Below are 16,401 nucleotides of genomic sequence, written 5' to 3'. Positions count from 1 at the left end.
GATGGCTCGAGGTGTTCCAAAACGAGTGAATATGAATTTCTTTATAAATTTAATGACAACTCGAGCATCATTAGTAGGTTATGCACATGCTTCCACCCATTTGCTCACATAATCCACAACCACAAGTATATAAAAATTATTAACAGATTTTGGAAAGGGTCCCATGAAATCGATGCCCCATACATCAAATATTTCGCAGACAAGAATGTTGTTCAAGGGCATCGCATTTTGTCGATAGATATTACCTGTCCTTTGGCAATGATCGCAAGCACTTACATATGCAAAAACATCCTTGAAGAGTGATGGCCAATAAAAACTGCTTTGGAGGATTTTTGAAGCGGTTCTTGATGTTCCATGGTGACCTCCTGCTTCTTTGTCATGGCAGAATTTTATCACACTTAGCACTTCCTCTTCAGGAATACATCTCCTTATCAAACCGTCCTTGCAGATTTTGTATAGGTAAGGTTCGTCCCAACGCTTCACATCAGAGAAAAATTTCTTTCTCTGCTGGTATGTCAGGTGAAGAGGCACCACATTCCCTGCCAAGAAATTAGCCAAATCAGCAAACCAAGGTTCATTATTACCATTAATCGCATGTAGTTGCTCATCTGGGAACTCATCATGTAAGGCTGAATTATCAATATTTTCAACATAATTTTCATTCAGCCTTGATAGATGATCAACTACTGTATTTTCACTACCCTTTTTATCCTTGATCTCTAGGTCGAATTCTTGCAAAAGTAGGATCCATCGTAGCAACCTAGGTTTTGCATCTTTTTTAGCAAGTAGATATCTCAAGGCAGCATGGTCGGTGAATACGATGACTTTAGATAAGAGCAAATAAGATCTGAATTTCTCGATAGCAAACACTATTGCAAGTAGTTCCTTTTTGGTAGTAGAATAATTTTTCTGTGCTTCATTCATAGTCCTACTTGCATAGTAAATGGTATGAAATTTCTTATTCTGCCTTTGCCCTAAGACTGTGCCCAAAGTATCATTACTTGCATCACACATAATTTCGAAGGGTAGTCCCCATACAGGAGCTGATACAATCAGTGCTTGAACCAACTTCTCCTTAAGAGTATTGAATGCATGCAAACATTCATCATTGAATTCGAAAGGTACATCTTTAACTAATAGATTCATTAGGGGCCTGGCAATTTTAGAAAAACCTTTAATGAATCGCCTATAAAAGCCTGCATGTCCTAGAAAACCCCTAACATCTTTTAATGATTGAGGAGGAGAATGCTTTTCAATCAGTTCTATTTTAGCTTTATCTACTTCGATGCCCCTAGAGGTTACCTTATGTCCTAGAACGATTCCTTCCCTAACCATGAAATGGCATTTTTCCCAGTTCAAAACAAGATTAGACTCCTCACATCTTTGAAGTACCTTTTCCAAGTTATGCAAGCAGTCATCGAATGATGATCCGTAGATGGAGAAATTGTCCATGAAGACTTCCATGAAGTCATCGATGAAATCACTAAATAATGACATCATACAATGTTGGAAAGTAGCAGGCGCATTGCATAGTCCAAATGACATTCTCCTAAATGCAAATGTTCCATATGGGCATGTGAAAGTGGTCTTCTCCTGATCTTCAAGTGCAATAGGTACTTGAAGATACCCAGAGTAGCCGTCTAGGAAGCAACAATATGCGTGCCCTGCAAGTCTCTCTATCATTTGATCAATAAATGATAGAGGGAAGTGATCTTTCCTAGTGGCCTCATTAAGCTTTCGATAGTCTATGCACACCCTCCAACCAGTTATTGTTCTTGTGGGAGTTGATTCATTATTTTCATTTATAATTACAGTAATCCCACCCTTTTTTGGTACGACTTGAATAGGACTTACCCATGATGAATCAGAAATCGGATAGATAATACCTGCTTCAAGCCATTTCAGTATTTCTGCCTTTACTACCTGTTGCATTTTAGGGTTCAGCCTCCTTTGTGGTTGTGCCTTGGGACTACAGCCTTCCTCCATCAAAATCTTATGTGTGCATACCAAGGGGTTAATCCCTTTCAAGTCAGCAATGCTTCATCCGATGGCTAGTATGTGCTGTTTCAGCACTCTCACCATTTTTTCCTCCCAGAGACCTATCAAATCAACAGAGATAATCACGGGTAAGGTGGAACTTTCTCCCAAAAATATATTTTTTAAATTAGAGGGTAGGAGTTTAAGTTCCAAAGCTGGAGGTGCTTTGATGGAAGGTAATAATTGTTTAGAGGGGGTTGGCCCATCTAATGGTAGAAATCTCCCTTGTCTTGGCTTGCACTCTTCTTGGCCGGCCTCTAAAAAATTCATCGCCTCTTTTACATGACCTGCATATCATCACAAGAATCAATAATACAGATTTCAAACGGGTCATCTAACTTTGATTAATTAATTCCGGCTGCCACCACATCAATAGAGTTGATTGCATATATCTCATGTTCTCTTGTGTTGGGATACTTCAAGGTTTGGAAAACGTTAAATATCACTTCTTCACCATTGATCCTAAGAGTAAGTTGACCCTTTTGTACATCAATTAAGGCATTACCAGTAGCAAGAAAGGGTCTCCCTAGAATTAATGGCATCGATCTATCCTCCTCCATATCCAACATGATGAAATCAGTAGGGATGATGAAATTCCCTACTTTAACTAAGACATCTTCGACTATTCCCCTAGGGTATTTAATGCTTCGATTGGCCAACTGTAGGGTAATAGTTGTAGACGTTAGTTCCTGCAATCCAAGTCTTTTGAAGATAGAAAAACTCCCTGGTGCAAGGTATGGTGCAAGGTATAGAAAAACTCCCTGGATCCTTTAGTTTTGGAGGCAGTTTATTTTGAAAAATGGTTGAACATTCTTCGTTTAGCTTTACCATCTCACAATCCTCCCACTTCCTTTTGTTGGACATCACCTCCTTCAGGAATTTGGCATACTTTGGCATCTGTGACAATACATCAAGAAGAGGAAGGTTAATATGGATCTTTTTAAATACTTCCAAAAATTTTTCAAATTGCTTATCTAATTTATCCCTAAAGACTCTTCTTGTGTAGGGAATAGGAAGCTTGATTTCATCTAAATTCAGTTTAGGGGTGCTTCTCTCATTCTCCTTTTGCAGATCGGCCAATTCAGCTTCCTTGTCGTCTTCTTGGGCTTCGCCGACTGTCTTCCCACTTCTTAAGGCTATGGCGTTCACATGCTCTCTGGGATTCTTCTCTGTGTTGTTGGGTAGCCGTCCCTCTTTTCTTTCCGACAGTGTGCTTATAATCTGCCCCACTTGAACTTTTAAGTTCTTAATCGATGTTTCATGGCTTTGGAATTTTGCTTCAGCAGTATTGATGAACTTAGAAATCATCTCCTCCAAATTGCTCTTTTTTTCTTGCGGGGGCGGCTGTGGTTGGAATCCCATGGGAGCCTTTTGCTGATTGTTGCTCCATGAAAAGTTTGGATGATTCCTTCACCCTGGGTTGTATGTATTTGAGTAGGGATTGAAATTTGGTCTACCAGCATAAGAGATAAAATTAGCATTCTCATGGGAAATAAAAGGGCTACTTAATGGACAATCAGAATTAGTATGTCCTATTTGACCACATGAATCGCATGAGATGCTAGATGATGCATTAATGGCTGCAATATTAAAGGTGTCAAGTTTCTTATTCAGATTAGCAATTTGCGCAGATAGGGCTGCAAGGGAATTGATGTGGTGTACTCCCCTTTGATTGGTTCGGTCATTGCTCCATTGGTAGCTATTCGATACCATCTCCTCTACTACATCATAAGCTTCTTCCGATGTTTTTCTCATGATTGTGCCACTTGCAGCTGCATCAATAATAGATCGATTAGAGAGGGTAATACCATTATAAAAAGTATGAATTTGACGCCAAGTTGTTATCCCATGGTGAGGACACTTCCTAAGCATCTCCTTGGATCGTTCCCATGCTTCATACAAGGATTCCCTCTCAAATTGAGCAAAAGTAGTAATATCATTAATTAGCTTTGTTGTTTTAGAGGGTGGGAAATATTTAGCCAAATTTTTTTAGGGTTAGATCATTCCAAGTGGTGATACTTCCTGCAGGGAGTGAGTTAAGCCAATCCTTAGCTCTATCACGCAATGAAAATGGAAATAATCTAAGCCTAATAGCATCATCACTAACTCCATTATGTTTAAATGTATCACATATTTCTAAGAAGTTAACAATGTGTGCAATTGGGTCATCACTTGGTAACCCACTAAACTGAATACTTGTCTGAATTATTTGAATTATTGCAGGCTTGATTTCAAAATTGTTGGCCTGAATTGTAGGCTTGCAAATGTTGGATGTCGCCCCATCAATGGTTGGACAAGCATAGTCTAGGAGGGTGCGATTTGCTTCTGCCATTTCTTCCCCAATTTCTATTGCTGGTTCGCCAATATCAACCTCCTCTCTTGCTTTACCTCTGTTGGCCCTTTGCAATAAGCGAAGGGTCCTCTCAATTTCAGGAGCGAATCTTGCTAGTCCTTCTTGTCTAGTGTGTGTCATGCACTAAAAACAAATCTGAACAAAGCAAGAAATCGAACAAACTAAAAAAAAAGTAAACAAAATAAAATAATAAAAAGCAGAAATAAAAATCCAAATTAATCAAGGTCAACAAGTTCTAATATTATTTTAGGATTAAATCCCCGGCAACGGCGACAAAAACTTGATAGCTATGAATATAAACCTAGCAAGTGCACTAGTTATCAAGTAGTATAAAAATATCGTTCCCACGGGGATTTAACAAAATAAGTAATAAAACCACAGTCTTCCCTAATTATTTGGACAATCGCAATTCAGATTTGAAAGAACAAGGACTAATAAAAACTAGAAAAAGAAAATAGAAGCGTGAGTGATCACTAACCGAATATGCAATGGATGAAATCGCTAGGGCTTTTGGTCCACCTAACCAATGTAATGAATATTGAAGGATTCGATTAACTAAGATTATTTGTCATTCCCATAAGTTGAGGTCTTTCCAATTTTATTTAATATTCTCTCTCGAGATATACTAAAACTATGCCCATCAGGTAATCCTTCGATTTCTCGAGTAGAGTTCTCAAGATGGAAGTGCATTAAGTTTGAGGAAAACCATTAAATTCAGATGAATCATGTATATATATCTCTATATATCATTCAATTCACACTATGAATTATTCAGTCGATTATGTGAATTCCTTTCTCGATTCATTCATATAAACCAAATCAATTAAGAGGTGGCCAAGCTCTTAATCGCATTAAGCAAAATAATTCATAAACTGTATGGAAATCACAATCTTGGATAAATCATAAAGATAAAAATGTATTCATTAACAAGGTTAGGATTTCCATAGCCCTAGCTAAAAACAAATCAGTTCATGATAAAAGAATTAAAGCAAACAAAGGGAATGAAAGAACTCATGAATTCACCCATGGTGTTGGGATCTCCCCTTCTTGCTGCCACCTTCTTCTTGAGGGTTCTTGAATTCTAGATCACCTTCCCCAAGTTCCTTGATTTGTTTTCTCTTTTCTTGATAGATAGCTCACTGCAATTCGTGATGCCCCTAGGGTTGGTGCGCCCAGCTCTCATATAGCTTACAATTACTTGGGGTTATCTCAAGAATGGATAATCCAGCTTCGATCCAAACTCCTCCTATCATATCCTATCTTCTCTCCTCTCTCATTATCTAAACCTTTCTTAATCTTTCTGGAATTACATTTAGAAATTTAAATCTAAGAGGACTCTCGAATTCTTGAATTCGAATGGGCTGCTTTAATAACTTGGGCCGCCTCAATGTTTTTCTACTCGAATGGGCTTCAGCTGGGAACTGGGCCTCACTACAAAATTTCTCCGTCTTCGGGCCCGGATTTGACTTCGATGTAGGCCGACCGGAGCTCGGGTATGGAAGTTAGGCCTAGATTACTGATTGCTGCCGAAACTGTGAAAACCCATCCGATTAGCCTGGTTTTCCTTCTTGCGACTTCTTTCCTTGCCCTGCACCGAAATACAAGAATTATGAGTCTAAATAAGTACTAATTCAGTATAAAAGATAGAATATTAGGGGATAAAAATATGATAAATTTTATTCTCATCAACCAATGCAGCCTCAAGTATTTGATGGAGCAGCGCATTGTGACACCTGAAGAACAGAAGTGGGTGTCCAAATTGTTGGGGTATGACTATGAGATCAGTTACAAACTGGGAAGGGAGAATTCTGCTGCTGATGCTTTGTCAAGAGTAATAGGCAGTCCTAGCTTTAATACTCTTTTTGTCCCTCAAACTTCTCTATGGAATGCAATCCAGAATAAGCCAGCAAACATCCCTACATGGTCCGAATTGGCAAGCTTGCAACTAAAAATCTGGGAGCTCCCTATACATGGCGGAATGGCTTGGTATGTTACAAAAACCATGTAGTGATTCCTCCTAATTCCCAACTCGTCAATCAGCTATTGCAGGAATTCCATGATTCACCGTATGGGGGACATTTCGGGGTATTGAGAACATACAAGCGCTTGGCACAACAATTCTATTGGCCATCGATGTATAAGGGGATTCAACAATATGTGGCCTCTTGCACTGTTTGCCAAAAGAATAAGGCAGATACTTTATCTCCAGCGGGTCTTCTCCAACCATTACCCGTCCCTTGCCAAGTATGGGATGACATCACCCTGGATTTTATAGAAGGGTTACCACCCTCTAATGGCAAAAGCACTATTTTTGTGGTGGTAGACCGCCTAAGTAAATCATCCCATTTTTTGGCCTTGCCGCATCCCTACATGACAAAGTTGGTAGCTGAAAAGTTTGTGGAAGGGATTTTCAAGCTTCATGGCATGCCAAAGTCAATCATTAGTGACAGAGATCCCATTTTCATAAGTCACTTTTGGCAGGAATTCTTCAAAATGTCAGGTACTAAGCTGCACATGAGCTCTGCCTATCATCCCCAAACCGATGGTCAATCCGAGGTGGTTAACTGGTGTGTTGAACAATATCTTTGATATTTTGTTTCTTAACAACCTCGAAAATGGAGCTCCTTCCTTCCATGGGCTGAGTTTTGGTACAACACTGCATACCATTCCTCTATTGGGATGACACCCTTTCAAGCTCTCTATGGGAGACCACCACCAAGTATTCTGAATTATCAAGTTGGAGAATCTTCTGTGGAAGAGGTGGACCAGACCATGGTATCTTGGAATGCCATTCTATAGCAGCTCAAAATCAATTTACATGCAGTAGTTAATCGAATGAAACAAATGGCCAATTCCAAAAGAAGGGACGTGGAATTCCAAGTGGGAGACTTGGTCTTCCTTAAACTCCACCCTTATCGAAAGTAAACTGTCCATAGGAGAGCACATCAAAAGCTAGCTAGTCACTTTTATGGGCCATACCAAATTGAAGAAAGAATTGGAAAAGTAGCTTACAAACTACAACTACCTGCAAGCTCTCGAATTCACCCGGTTTTCCATATTTCACTGCTCAAAAGGCAAGTAGGGGAGACTACTGCAACTAGCACTGAGTTTCTGCCCATAACCGATGATGGTGAACTTGTCATGGAACCTGAAGCCATTTTGGATACTCGATGGGTTAAGAAAGGATCAAGTTTCATTGAAGAAAGCTTGGTCTAGTGGAAAAAACCTTCCAAAGAAGATGCCATGTAGGAAAATGCTTAGGAGCTGCGAAACAAGTACATCAACTTGAACCTTGAGGACAAGGTTCCTCTGAAAGATGGGGGCAATGATAGGCCAAGAAGATCAACCCGAGTGCCTATCCGGAATCCGAGGTACGGGGAGTGAGCAACATCACTTGCATGGGACATGCAAGCAACAAGTGACGTGGCCAGGGGATTACATTAGTTGTTATTTTGTTTGCATAAGAATAGGTCAATCGGTTAGGAAGGATAATGTTATTGCTGTTATTCTATTTGCATAGGAATAGATCAATCGGTTAGGAAGGATAATGTTATTATTCTGTTTGCATAGGAATAGGTCAATCAGTTAGGAAGGATAAGTCCATTATTGTTAGCTATTTTCTTGTCAGTCAGCCATGTGACTCCCTTTGTTTAGGGAAGTAGTTGAGTCCTCTTTGTATTTAAACTCTATCACTTAACAAAGAGGGGTAGTTCGAAATTCCAACAAAATACTACAAGGTTCATTCTCACCTCAAGTAGAATATCTCAACTAGCTTTGACTGGGACCTATCAAGGGGATTAGAGGAGAGGGAGAAGAGTGGTCAGAGGGGAGTGCACCACCGTCTCTGTTTGGTGTGTTGATGGAAAGAAGACGGTCTATCCTCCAAGTGATTTCAGTGATTTGGTTAGTTGGGGCGAGGAAAAGAGGGGAAATAGTGAGAATAAAGGAATATATATATATATATATATATATATATATATATATATATATATATACAGAGAGAGAGAGAAGGAAGATATGATGTTTCAAATAGAGGGTTTGCACATAAACCTAGATTTTGAGCTTTGCACATAAACCTGGGCCTAGGCCTACAAGGGTCTGGATCGGATGGACCTGATTTCCGGCCTACATATTTTATATTATATTTTAATATTTTATATTAAATGGAATATAATATAAAATATCATATATAGATTATAAATATCATATTATAATATTTATATATAAAATAGATGATATCATGGTTTTGAAACCATCATTGACTCGAATAGTCAGACCATTTAGCTTGGGAATTGGTTGGGGTGTCAGTTCCGTTTTGGCTCAAAACTAAAAAATTTCCCAAAACCATTGAACTGTTGACCCAAGTAGTCAAACTGTCGCCCTATTCAACCCAAACAACGATTTTGGGCCTTTTATTTTAATTATTTATTTTATTTTATTGTTACTTTTTAAATTGTCACATTCTGGTCCATTCAATCTGGATGGCATAGTAATATTATACAATAACATATATTTTTTTATTAATTTTTAAATTTTTAATATACAAAATTAAGATTTGAGGACAAAAATGCACTTTAAACAAAAATAGAAAGGTAAGGTGACTTTAGCACTTTGAAACGTGTAGATAGAAAAAGTTACCCAAAATAAAATAAAAAACTATAAAAATCCCCCCGATAATTATTACTTCATTAAGTATTAATTTATTAAATAAATGCTTAATTTTTAAGTAAATAAATATTAATTAATATTTAATTATTTATATTTTATAACTAATTTTTTAGTAATTTATTTGTGAAATTATTAAAAATTTAGTTTAATTGTCATTAGCTAATAATAGCTAATAACTATGTTTTCATTAATCATTAACTAATATTAGTTAATTAATTAATTAATTATCAATGATTAATCATATTTAATTTCTTAATAGTTAACTATTAGTTATTATTTTCTATTAATAAATATTTATCTAAATTAATTTAATTATTTTTTGATGAATAATTTTTAATTAATTAATTACATAATAATTAAAATATGTATTTTCATTTTACAAATTATTATCTTATTATTTATGTATTTATTTTCTAACTTAATTATTATTAAATAGTAATCATGAATTATTATTTTATTCATTAATAATTGTCTAAGAATAATATTTATTCATTATTAATATTTTTTGGTAATTAGTAATTAGTTAATTAATAAAAATAACTTATTATATTGTTTTTTTTAAATAATTAAGTTTTCATTTATTATATATTTTTTTTTAAGTTTACTAATTACTTACTAGTTTATATTTTTATCAATTTATTAATTATTTATTTTTTGTTAACTTTTTATTATATTTATTAATTCTTAACCATTTTCCGTTATATGCTAATCAATTTATTAAATAACTCCAAAGCATTTTCCTCCTTGGGGTAAAATTATTATGTGTGTCATTTCACAAAATGCCACATTGAAATTTCAAAACAATATTCTCCACATTTGAATGTTAGAAAAGCACAAAGTCACAACTTTTAGGCTGCATTTGGCATTCCTTATTTTAAGGACTTGTCTCCTTTTTGTCGTTAAAAATTCATTATTAATACGGGCATTTTAACTACAAAAAGGAGACAAGTCCTTAAAATATGGAATGCCAAATGCAGCCTTAATATTATAACTTTTAACCACAAAAAAGTTATAAATAGCATTTCTCATTCTTCAGTAACCTATAGCTACGTATTTTTGGTTATCCGTAGCTATAGTTATAAATATCCTTTAGCCATGAACAACATATCCGTTGCTATAGGTCAACACATCCCTTAAATCTTCTACAACATATAACAACGGATATTAAAATCTATGGCTATAAATAGGTTTTATCCATGGGCGTGGTGACATTTAGCTACGGACAAAATGACCATAGCTAGAAATCAAGTTTTAGCCACAGGCATTTCATATCCGTAGTAATAGCTTATGTCTTGGCGAGAAGGTCAAGAGGGCGTGTGGCTCACTAGGAGCCATGTTCCTTGGTCGTCATCCATTCCGAGCGTATAACCTTGGAGAAGGTTGTGTGCTTCGGCTAGTCGCACGGCCAAGGGGTCTTGGCAATTGTGCACAATTAGAACGTATACACTAAAATTGAAGCCGAGGGGGAGGAACTTTGCACTTTTTTTTTCAATTGATAAGCCTTCAAAAATTACATTTCATTGATAATACATCTGGAGATTCTTTGAGTTCCAAGTCCGTAGAACCGGTCTTCCATTCAAATACTCGAGTTGAAAGGTGACGGGGCCGACGACCTGCTTGATTCTGTAGGGACCTTCCCAATTAGTGTTGAGCTTTCCAACACCAGGCTTGGGCACCATGACTTTTCTGAGGATGAGGTATCCTTATTTGTAATGCCTTTCCTTCACCCGAGAGTTGTAGTAGCCGGCTACCCTCTGCTAATAGGCCACAACCTTGAGTTGAGCCTGCTCTCGGACTCCTTCCAACAAATCCAAGTTGTTTTTGAGTTCTTCATCATTATCGACTTCACTATACACCTCAATCCAAAGCATCGGTTGACCAATCTCTGTTGGAATGATGGCCTCGGTGCCATAAGTTAAATTGAATGGGGTCTCTCCTGTGGCGATTCGAGGTGTCGTCTAGTAGGCCCATATGACGTTGTATAGCTCGTCGGCCCAGAGGTCTTTCTCTCTATCAAGTCTAGTCTTTAGCCTGCCCAAAATTGTCCTGTTGGTGACCTCGGCTAGGCCATTGGTTTGGGGGTAGCCTACTGAGGTGTACTGTTGCTTGATGTCGAGGCTAGCACACCATTCTCAGAACCTAGCGTCATCAAATTGCTTGCCATTGTCGGTGACGAACATGTGGGGGATGTCGGAGCGACAAATGATGTTCTTCCAAAAGAAGTTCTGGATCATCTTGGACGTGATGGCGACCAAGGGCTTGGCTTCGACTCACTTGGTGAACTAGTCAACGACAACGATGAGGTATTTTCTGTTTCCAGTGGCTTAAGAGAAGGGGCCAAAGAGATCCATTCCCCATTTGGCAAAGGGCCATGAACTGTTGAGGGCCGAGAGAGTTGTAGTTAGCCGATGGGAGATGTTGGATTGTCTTTGGCATCGATCGCACTTCTGCACTAGCTCAGTTGCATCCTTCTGAACTATCGGATAAAAATACCCTTGCCTAGTGCTTTTTGGGCCAAGGCTCTGCCTCCAAAGTGGTTTCTGTAGATGCCTTCATGGATCTCTCGAAGCAAATACTCGCCCTCCTCGTAACGAAGGCATCGGAGGAAGGGCAAGGTGAAAGATCTTCTATACAACTTCACTTCAAGTAAAGTGTAATGGGCTGCCTACCGTCGGACTCGTCTAGCTTCATTTCTGTTAGTGGGCAATTGCTCATGTAGCAGGTAGGCAATGATGGGGTCCATCCAACATGGGGTCGGCTTGTATGGGTAGCACTTGGACTTCTTCAAAGTTGGGTCGCACTAGCTTCTCAACACGGATAGTGTAGCCGAGAGAGTTGGCCCTCATATTGTGTTGGCCCGATGTGCTTGCCAATTTGGATAGGGTGTTGGCCCTCATATTCTCAGCCTGTGGGACTTGGAGCAAGGCAAAGCGCTAAAATTGGTGAGTAAGTTCTTGCACCTTGGATAAGTACTTGGCCATGTTGGGTTCTTTGGCCTCATATTTGCCATTCAATTGGTTCACCACCAGTTGGGAGTTGCTGAAGATTTCAATGTATTAGGCGTTGAGGACTTTGGCAAGCTATAAACTGACGAGTAGGGCCTCATACTCAGCTTCATTGTTGGAGGCCAAGAAGTCAAATGCCAACACATACTCCACTTCATTGTCATTTGGGGTGAGGAGTATGAGGTCCGCTCCACTTTCTTTTGCATTGGGAGGATCCATCCATGAACAATTTCCAAGTCGATAGAGGTCCTTCTTCTTCTTCTAGGGCTTGGCCGATGAGTTTGTTGAAGGTGCACTCCACCAAGAAATCAGACAGAGCTTGTGCTTTGATTGTAGGCCTTGGTTGGTACTATAGGTCAAACTCAGATAGCTCCACAACCCATTTCGTCAGCCGACCTGAGGTCTCAGGCTCGACGAGGACAGACTTGAGGGGTTAGCTGGTCAAGATAGTGATGCTATGGGCTTGGAAATACAACCTGAGTTTCCTGTCCAAGACTACCAGGGCGAAGGATAACTTCTCCACCTTGGGGTAATGGGTCTCGGCATCATAGAGGACCTTGCTAGCATAGTAGATAGGCCTCTGCATTCCATCTTCTTCTCTCACCAAAACAGAACTAAATGCCTCATCCCCGGCCAAGAGGTACAGGTATAGCATGTCTCCTAGAAGCGGCTGACTGAGCAGGGGGTGATGCGAGGTAAGACTTCAGCTTGTCAAAGGCACATTGAAATTCTTTGGTCCACTAGAAGTCCTTTAGGTTCTTGATGGCTCAAAAGAAAGGTAGGCAGCAGTCGGCCGATTTTGACATGAAAGAAATGAGGGCAACCACTCAGTTAGTAAGTCTCTGAGTTTATTTGATCGATTGAGGTGGTGCCATGTCAATGATTGGCTAAATCTTCTTTGGATTGGCCTCAATACCCCGGTGCATGAAAACAAAGCCTAAAATTTGCCTGAGGTGACACCAAAGTCACACTTGTTGGAATTAAGCTTCATGTTATATTTCCAGAAAGTGGCGAATGTCTCAGCTAAGTTTGAGGTGTATTGGTCGGCCTTCAGGCTCTTCACAACCATGTCATTTATGTAGGTTTTGACGTTTCTCCTAATCTGGTGCTTGAAAACCTTGTTACAAGCCATTGGTAGGTGGCTTCGACATTCTTGAGGCCGAAGGGCATAATCTTGTACCAATAGGTGTCATGCTTGGTGATGAATGATGTCTTCTCCTTGTCCTCGAGGTGCATCTTTATCTGATTGTATCCGGAGAAGGCATCCATGAAGAAGCTAAGTAGCTCGTACCAGTGGTGGTTGATCCTTGACAAAGAAAAATTGTCTTTGGGGCAGGCTTAGTTGAGGTCTATGAAGTCAATACGGATCCTCGATTTCCCATTAACCTTCTTCACCATAACCACATTAGATAACCAGTTAGGGTAGTGTACCTCTCGGATGAAGTTGGTGTCAAGTAGTTTGTTAACTTCCTCTCTGATGGCTTTTCAGCGTTCTGGTGCAAAGTTTCTCTTTTTTTTCCGAACTAGCCTAGAGCTCGAGTCCACACTCAACCTATAAGTAATGATCGAAGGGTCAATTCCAGGCATATCAGCAGCATACCAAGCAAAGACAACGACATTAGCTTTGAGGAAACTTACCAGTTTAGAAAGGTTGGACCTAATGCACACTATTTTCTTGGGCTCGTCCTCATCTAGGGGTACTGAGATGAGGTCCTCAGCCGGTTGTCTTCGGCTCACTGGTTCATCCTTGAGATCGAGGCTCTCCAACGGTAAAGCTACCTTATTCCTTCCCTTCAGTGCTGCCACATAGCACTGTCGGGCTACTTGTTGGTTCCCTTGAATGACTCTGATGCCGTGCTCGGTGGGGAACTTCATGGCGAGGTGGTAGGCGGAGATGTATGCCTTGAGTGCATGAAGAGTCGGCCTCCCGATGATGGCGTTGTAGGGGGAGCCGATCCTCACAACCAGGAACCCAGACATCTTCATCACCTATCAAGGCTCTGTCCCTACGGTGAGAGGTAGGGTGATCTTTCCCTCTGGTCTGACAACATTCCCGAAGAAGCCGACAAGTGGCACGTCGGCCAGTTGTAGGCGCTCTGGTGTCAATTTCATCTTCTCAAAGGCCTCATAGATGAGGATGTTTGCTGATGAGCCACTGTCGACAAGTATCCTCTTCACCATGTAATTGGTGATGGTCATTGACACCACTAATGTGTTGTCGTTGTGGGGTACCGAGACCCCATTCAGGTCCTCGTTCGTAAAGGTGAGAGCTTCATTCTGCTTCAGCTTTTTGGGAGCCGGCACCTGGATGTGAAGTTGCCTGGCATAGGCCTTACAGACTGAGGCCGAGCCCCCGGTGATGACGTCGATGACTCCGGGCAATTGTTGCGGTTGTTGCTGCTGTTATGAGGAGGAGGCACCAGCATCGCCTCCCACATACTCCTTCAAGTGACCATGGTGGATGAGGGACTCGATTTCATTCTTTAGGTCATAGCGGTCCTTGGTGTCATAGGTGGTGCCGTAGTACTTCTTGGGATTACCCCTCTTGGGGTTTCTGTTCATCTTTTCAGGCCACTTCATGTATTCCTCTTTCCCTGCTTGCATGAGGATTTGCATTCAGGTGGAATTGAGTGGCATATATTTGTTGTAGGTGAGGGCCGGTGTCTTCTTGTTGCCATCTTTGTTTGTTGTTGTTGCCATGACCGTCTCCATTCCTCCTCTTCTTCTCTGAGCCTCCGCGGTTGTGGTCGGCATCGCCTTCTTGGCATTTGCTTGCTGAGGCCTCCTCAGCGATGATGTACTTCTGTGCCTTCTTCAAAAATTGCACCTTCATTTTGGGCAGTGTCTTGGCAACAGAGCACTTGAGGGCCAACCCAGGGCAAGAGACTGTTGATTGCTGCATGCATGGAGACCATGGGGTCGAGGTGTTGGACCTCGAGCTCTTCCTTCTTGAAGCAATCAATATAGGACCGTAGACTCTCGCCGCGCTTCTACCGGATGGACATGAACGAGATGACGCTCTTCTGGCACCATCGGCTGCTAATGAAATGGGGGAGGAAAAGGCTGGAGAATTCTCCCATGAGCCGATGGAGCAAGGTGTGAGCCCAAAGAACCATCGGTGGGCTGCCCCCTTGAAAGTCCCTTGGAAAGCCTGACACATCAAGGTGTTAGAGTATCCATAAAGGAGCATGAGCGCTCGGAAGCTTCCTAGGTGGTCGTCTTGATCATTGTTTCTTTCATACATCTCTAGTGTAGGGGCTTTGAAGTTGGGTGGTAGGGGCTCCGAGGTGATGGCATCGGTGAGCGTCCATTTTGTTGGTCAAGTGGTTCTGGCTTATTGAAGCATCACCACGGCTCTCCTTGACCTGCCAAAGTTCATTCTGCATGGTGTTGATCTACACCTGTAGGTCGACAATCTTCTAGTCGATGGGCTTCTGCCTTGTCCGGGTCCTCTTGGACACGGAACGGGTCGGCCCTGTTCCCTGAGTACTCTGATGTGGGTGGGTCCTAATTCCTTTTGGCTTGTCGGTTGTTGAGGAGTTCTAAGAGGTTTGATACTTGAGAGGGAGAGGCATGGCATCAGCCTCCAGCCCTCGGAGGAGGACTATAGTTGCCTGAGCACACGCCTTCGTCCAAGGGGCTTTCCACTTAGTAGTGTCATTCATTGTCCCAGCGGTGGTCGTGGAACCTTGCTAGATCTCCTCCCTGTCGGTTAGGGGTCGGCCCTATTGGGTCCGATTGGGTGCTAAACCGGCAAAGCTTGGGAAGAGCGTCCGCTACAGTGCCCCAAGCTTCCAGTAGGGTGGCTACCCAGTGGAAAGCCTCCTATCGGTCTTCCCACCTCATTCAGTCTCTACGTGATATTATCAAGCCGGTCAAGGACCATCCGGAATTGGTCCATGATGACGAGGTTCTAAGCACTTTGCACGTTGTCTTGGTTATCGTCCATTATGTTGGAAGCTTAGTAGTTGAGTTTAGATAAGTGTTCAGTTGAGGGAAGTCTTAGCAGTTGTTCCCATAGACGGTGCCAATTGTTGCTGCTTGGAATGGGCGGAGGGCAACAATGTAAATATGCCACCATTAGCGGAGGGCTATCATGGCCAAGGGCTGACACGGTCGAGGGCCTATAGATCTGACCTGTGGAGGAGAAAGCATGTTAAAGGCCCCGAGTGTTATCCTAGGGGTGGAGGCTCCGATGATCAAGTTAGTAAGGAGAACAGAAAGTGATCGGATGAGGCTTGAGTAAAATAGCTCAAACGAGGTCACCAAGAAGCTAGAGAGCTTAGAGCAATAAATGTCAAGATGTCTTATCTCATTGTGACACCACTTATTTATAGC

At 41.0% G+C, this 16,401-nt stretch overlaps 1 protein-coding gene and 1 non-coding gene across 2 annotated transcripts; one reads left to right on the top strand and one right to left on the bottom strand.

Moving 5' to 3' along the window:
* Positions 1–2,381: 2,381 nt before the first annotated feature.
* LOC104588472 (uncharacterized) lies at positions 2,382–3,399 on the bottom strand. The gene is made up of 2 exons (XM_010246412.1): positions 2,866–3,399; positions 2,382–2,726 (listed from the first exon to the last, which is right to left on the bottom strand). The coding sequence occupies exons 1-2, from the start codon at positions 3,397–3,399 to the stop codon at positions 2,382–2,384; spliced, it is 879 nt and encodes a 292-aa protein (XP_010244714.1).
* A 481-nt stretch (positions 3,400–3,880) lies between these two features.
* On the top strand, positions 3,881–3,987 carry LOC148803635 (small nucleolar RNA R71). The gene has a single exon (XR_016081550.1). It is a non-coding gene; the product is annotated as a small nucleolar RNA R71 (small nucleolar RNA).
* The last annotated feature ends 12,414 nt before the right edge of the window (positions 3,988–16,401 follow it).

This window comes from Nelumbo nucifera, chromosome 1 (assembly GCF_055504915.1).
Source record: "Nelumbo nucifera cultivar China Antique chromosome 1, China Antique-T2T, whole genome shotgun sequence".
In the NCBI taxonomy this organism is placed as follows: domain Eukaryota; kingdom Viridiplantae; phylum Streptophyta; class Magnoliopsida; order Proteales; family Nelumbonaceae; genus Nelumbo; species Nelumbo nucifera.
Note: the sequence above shows the minus strand (reverse complement) of the source record. Positions and strands in the feature narration are given on the sequence as shown.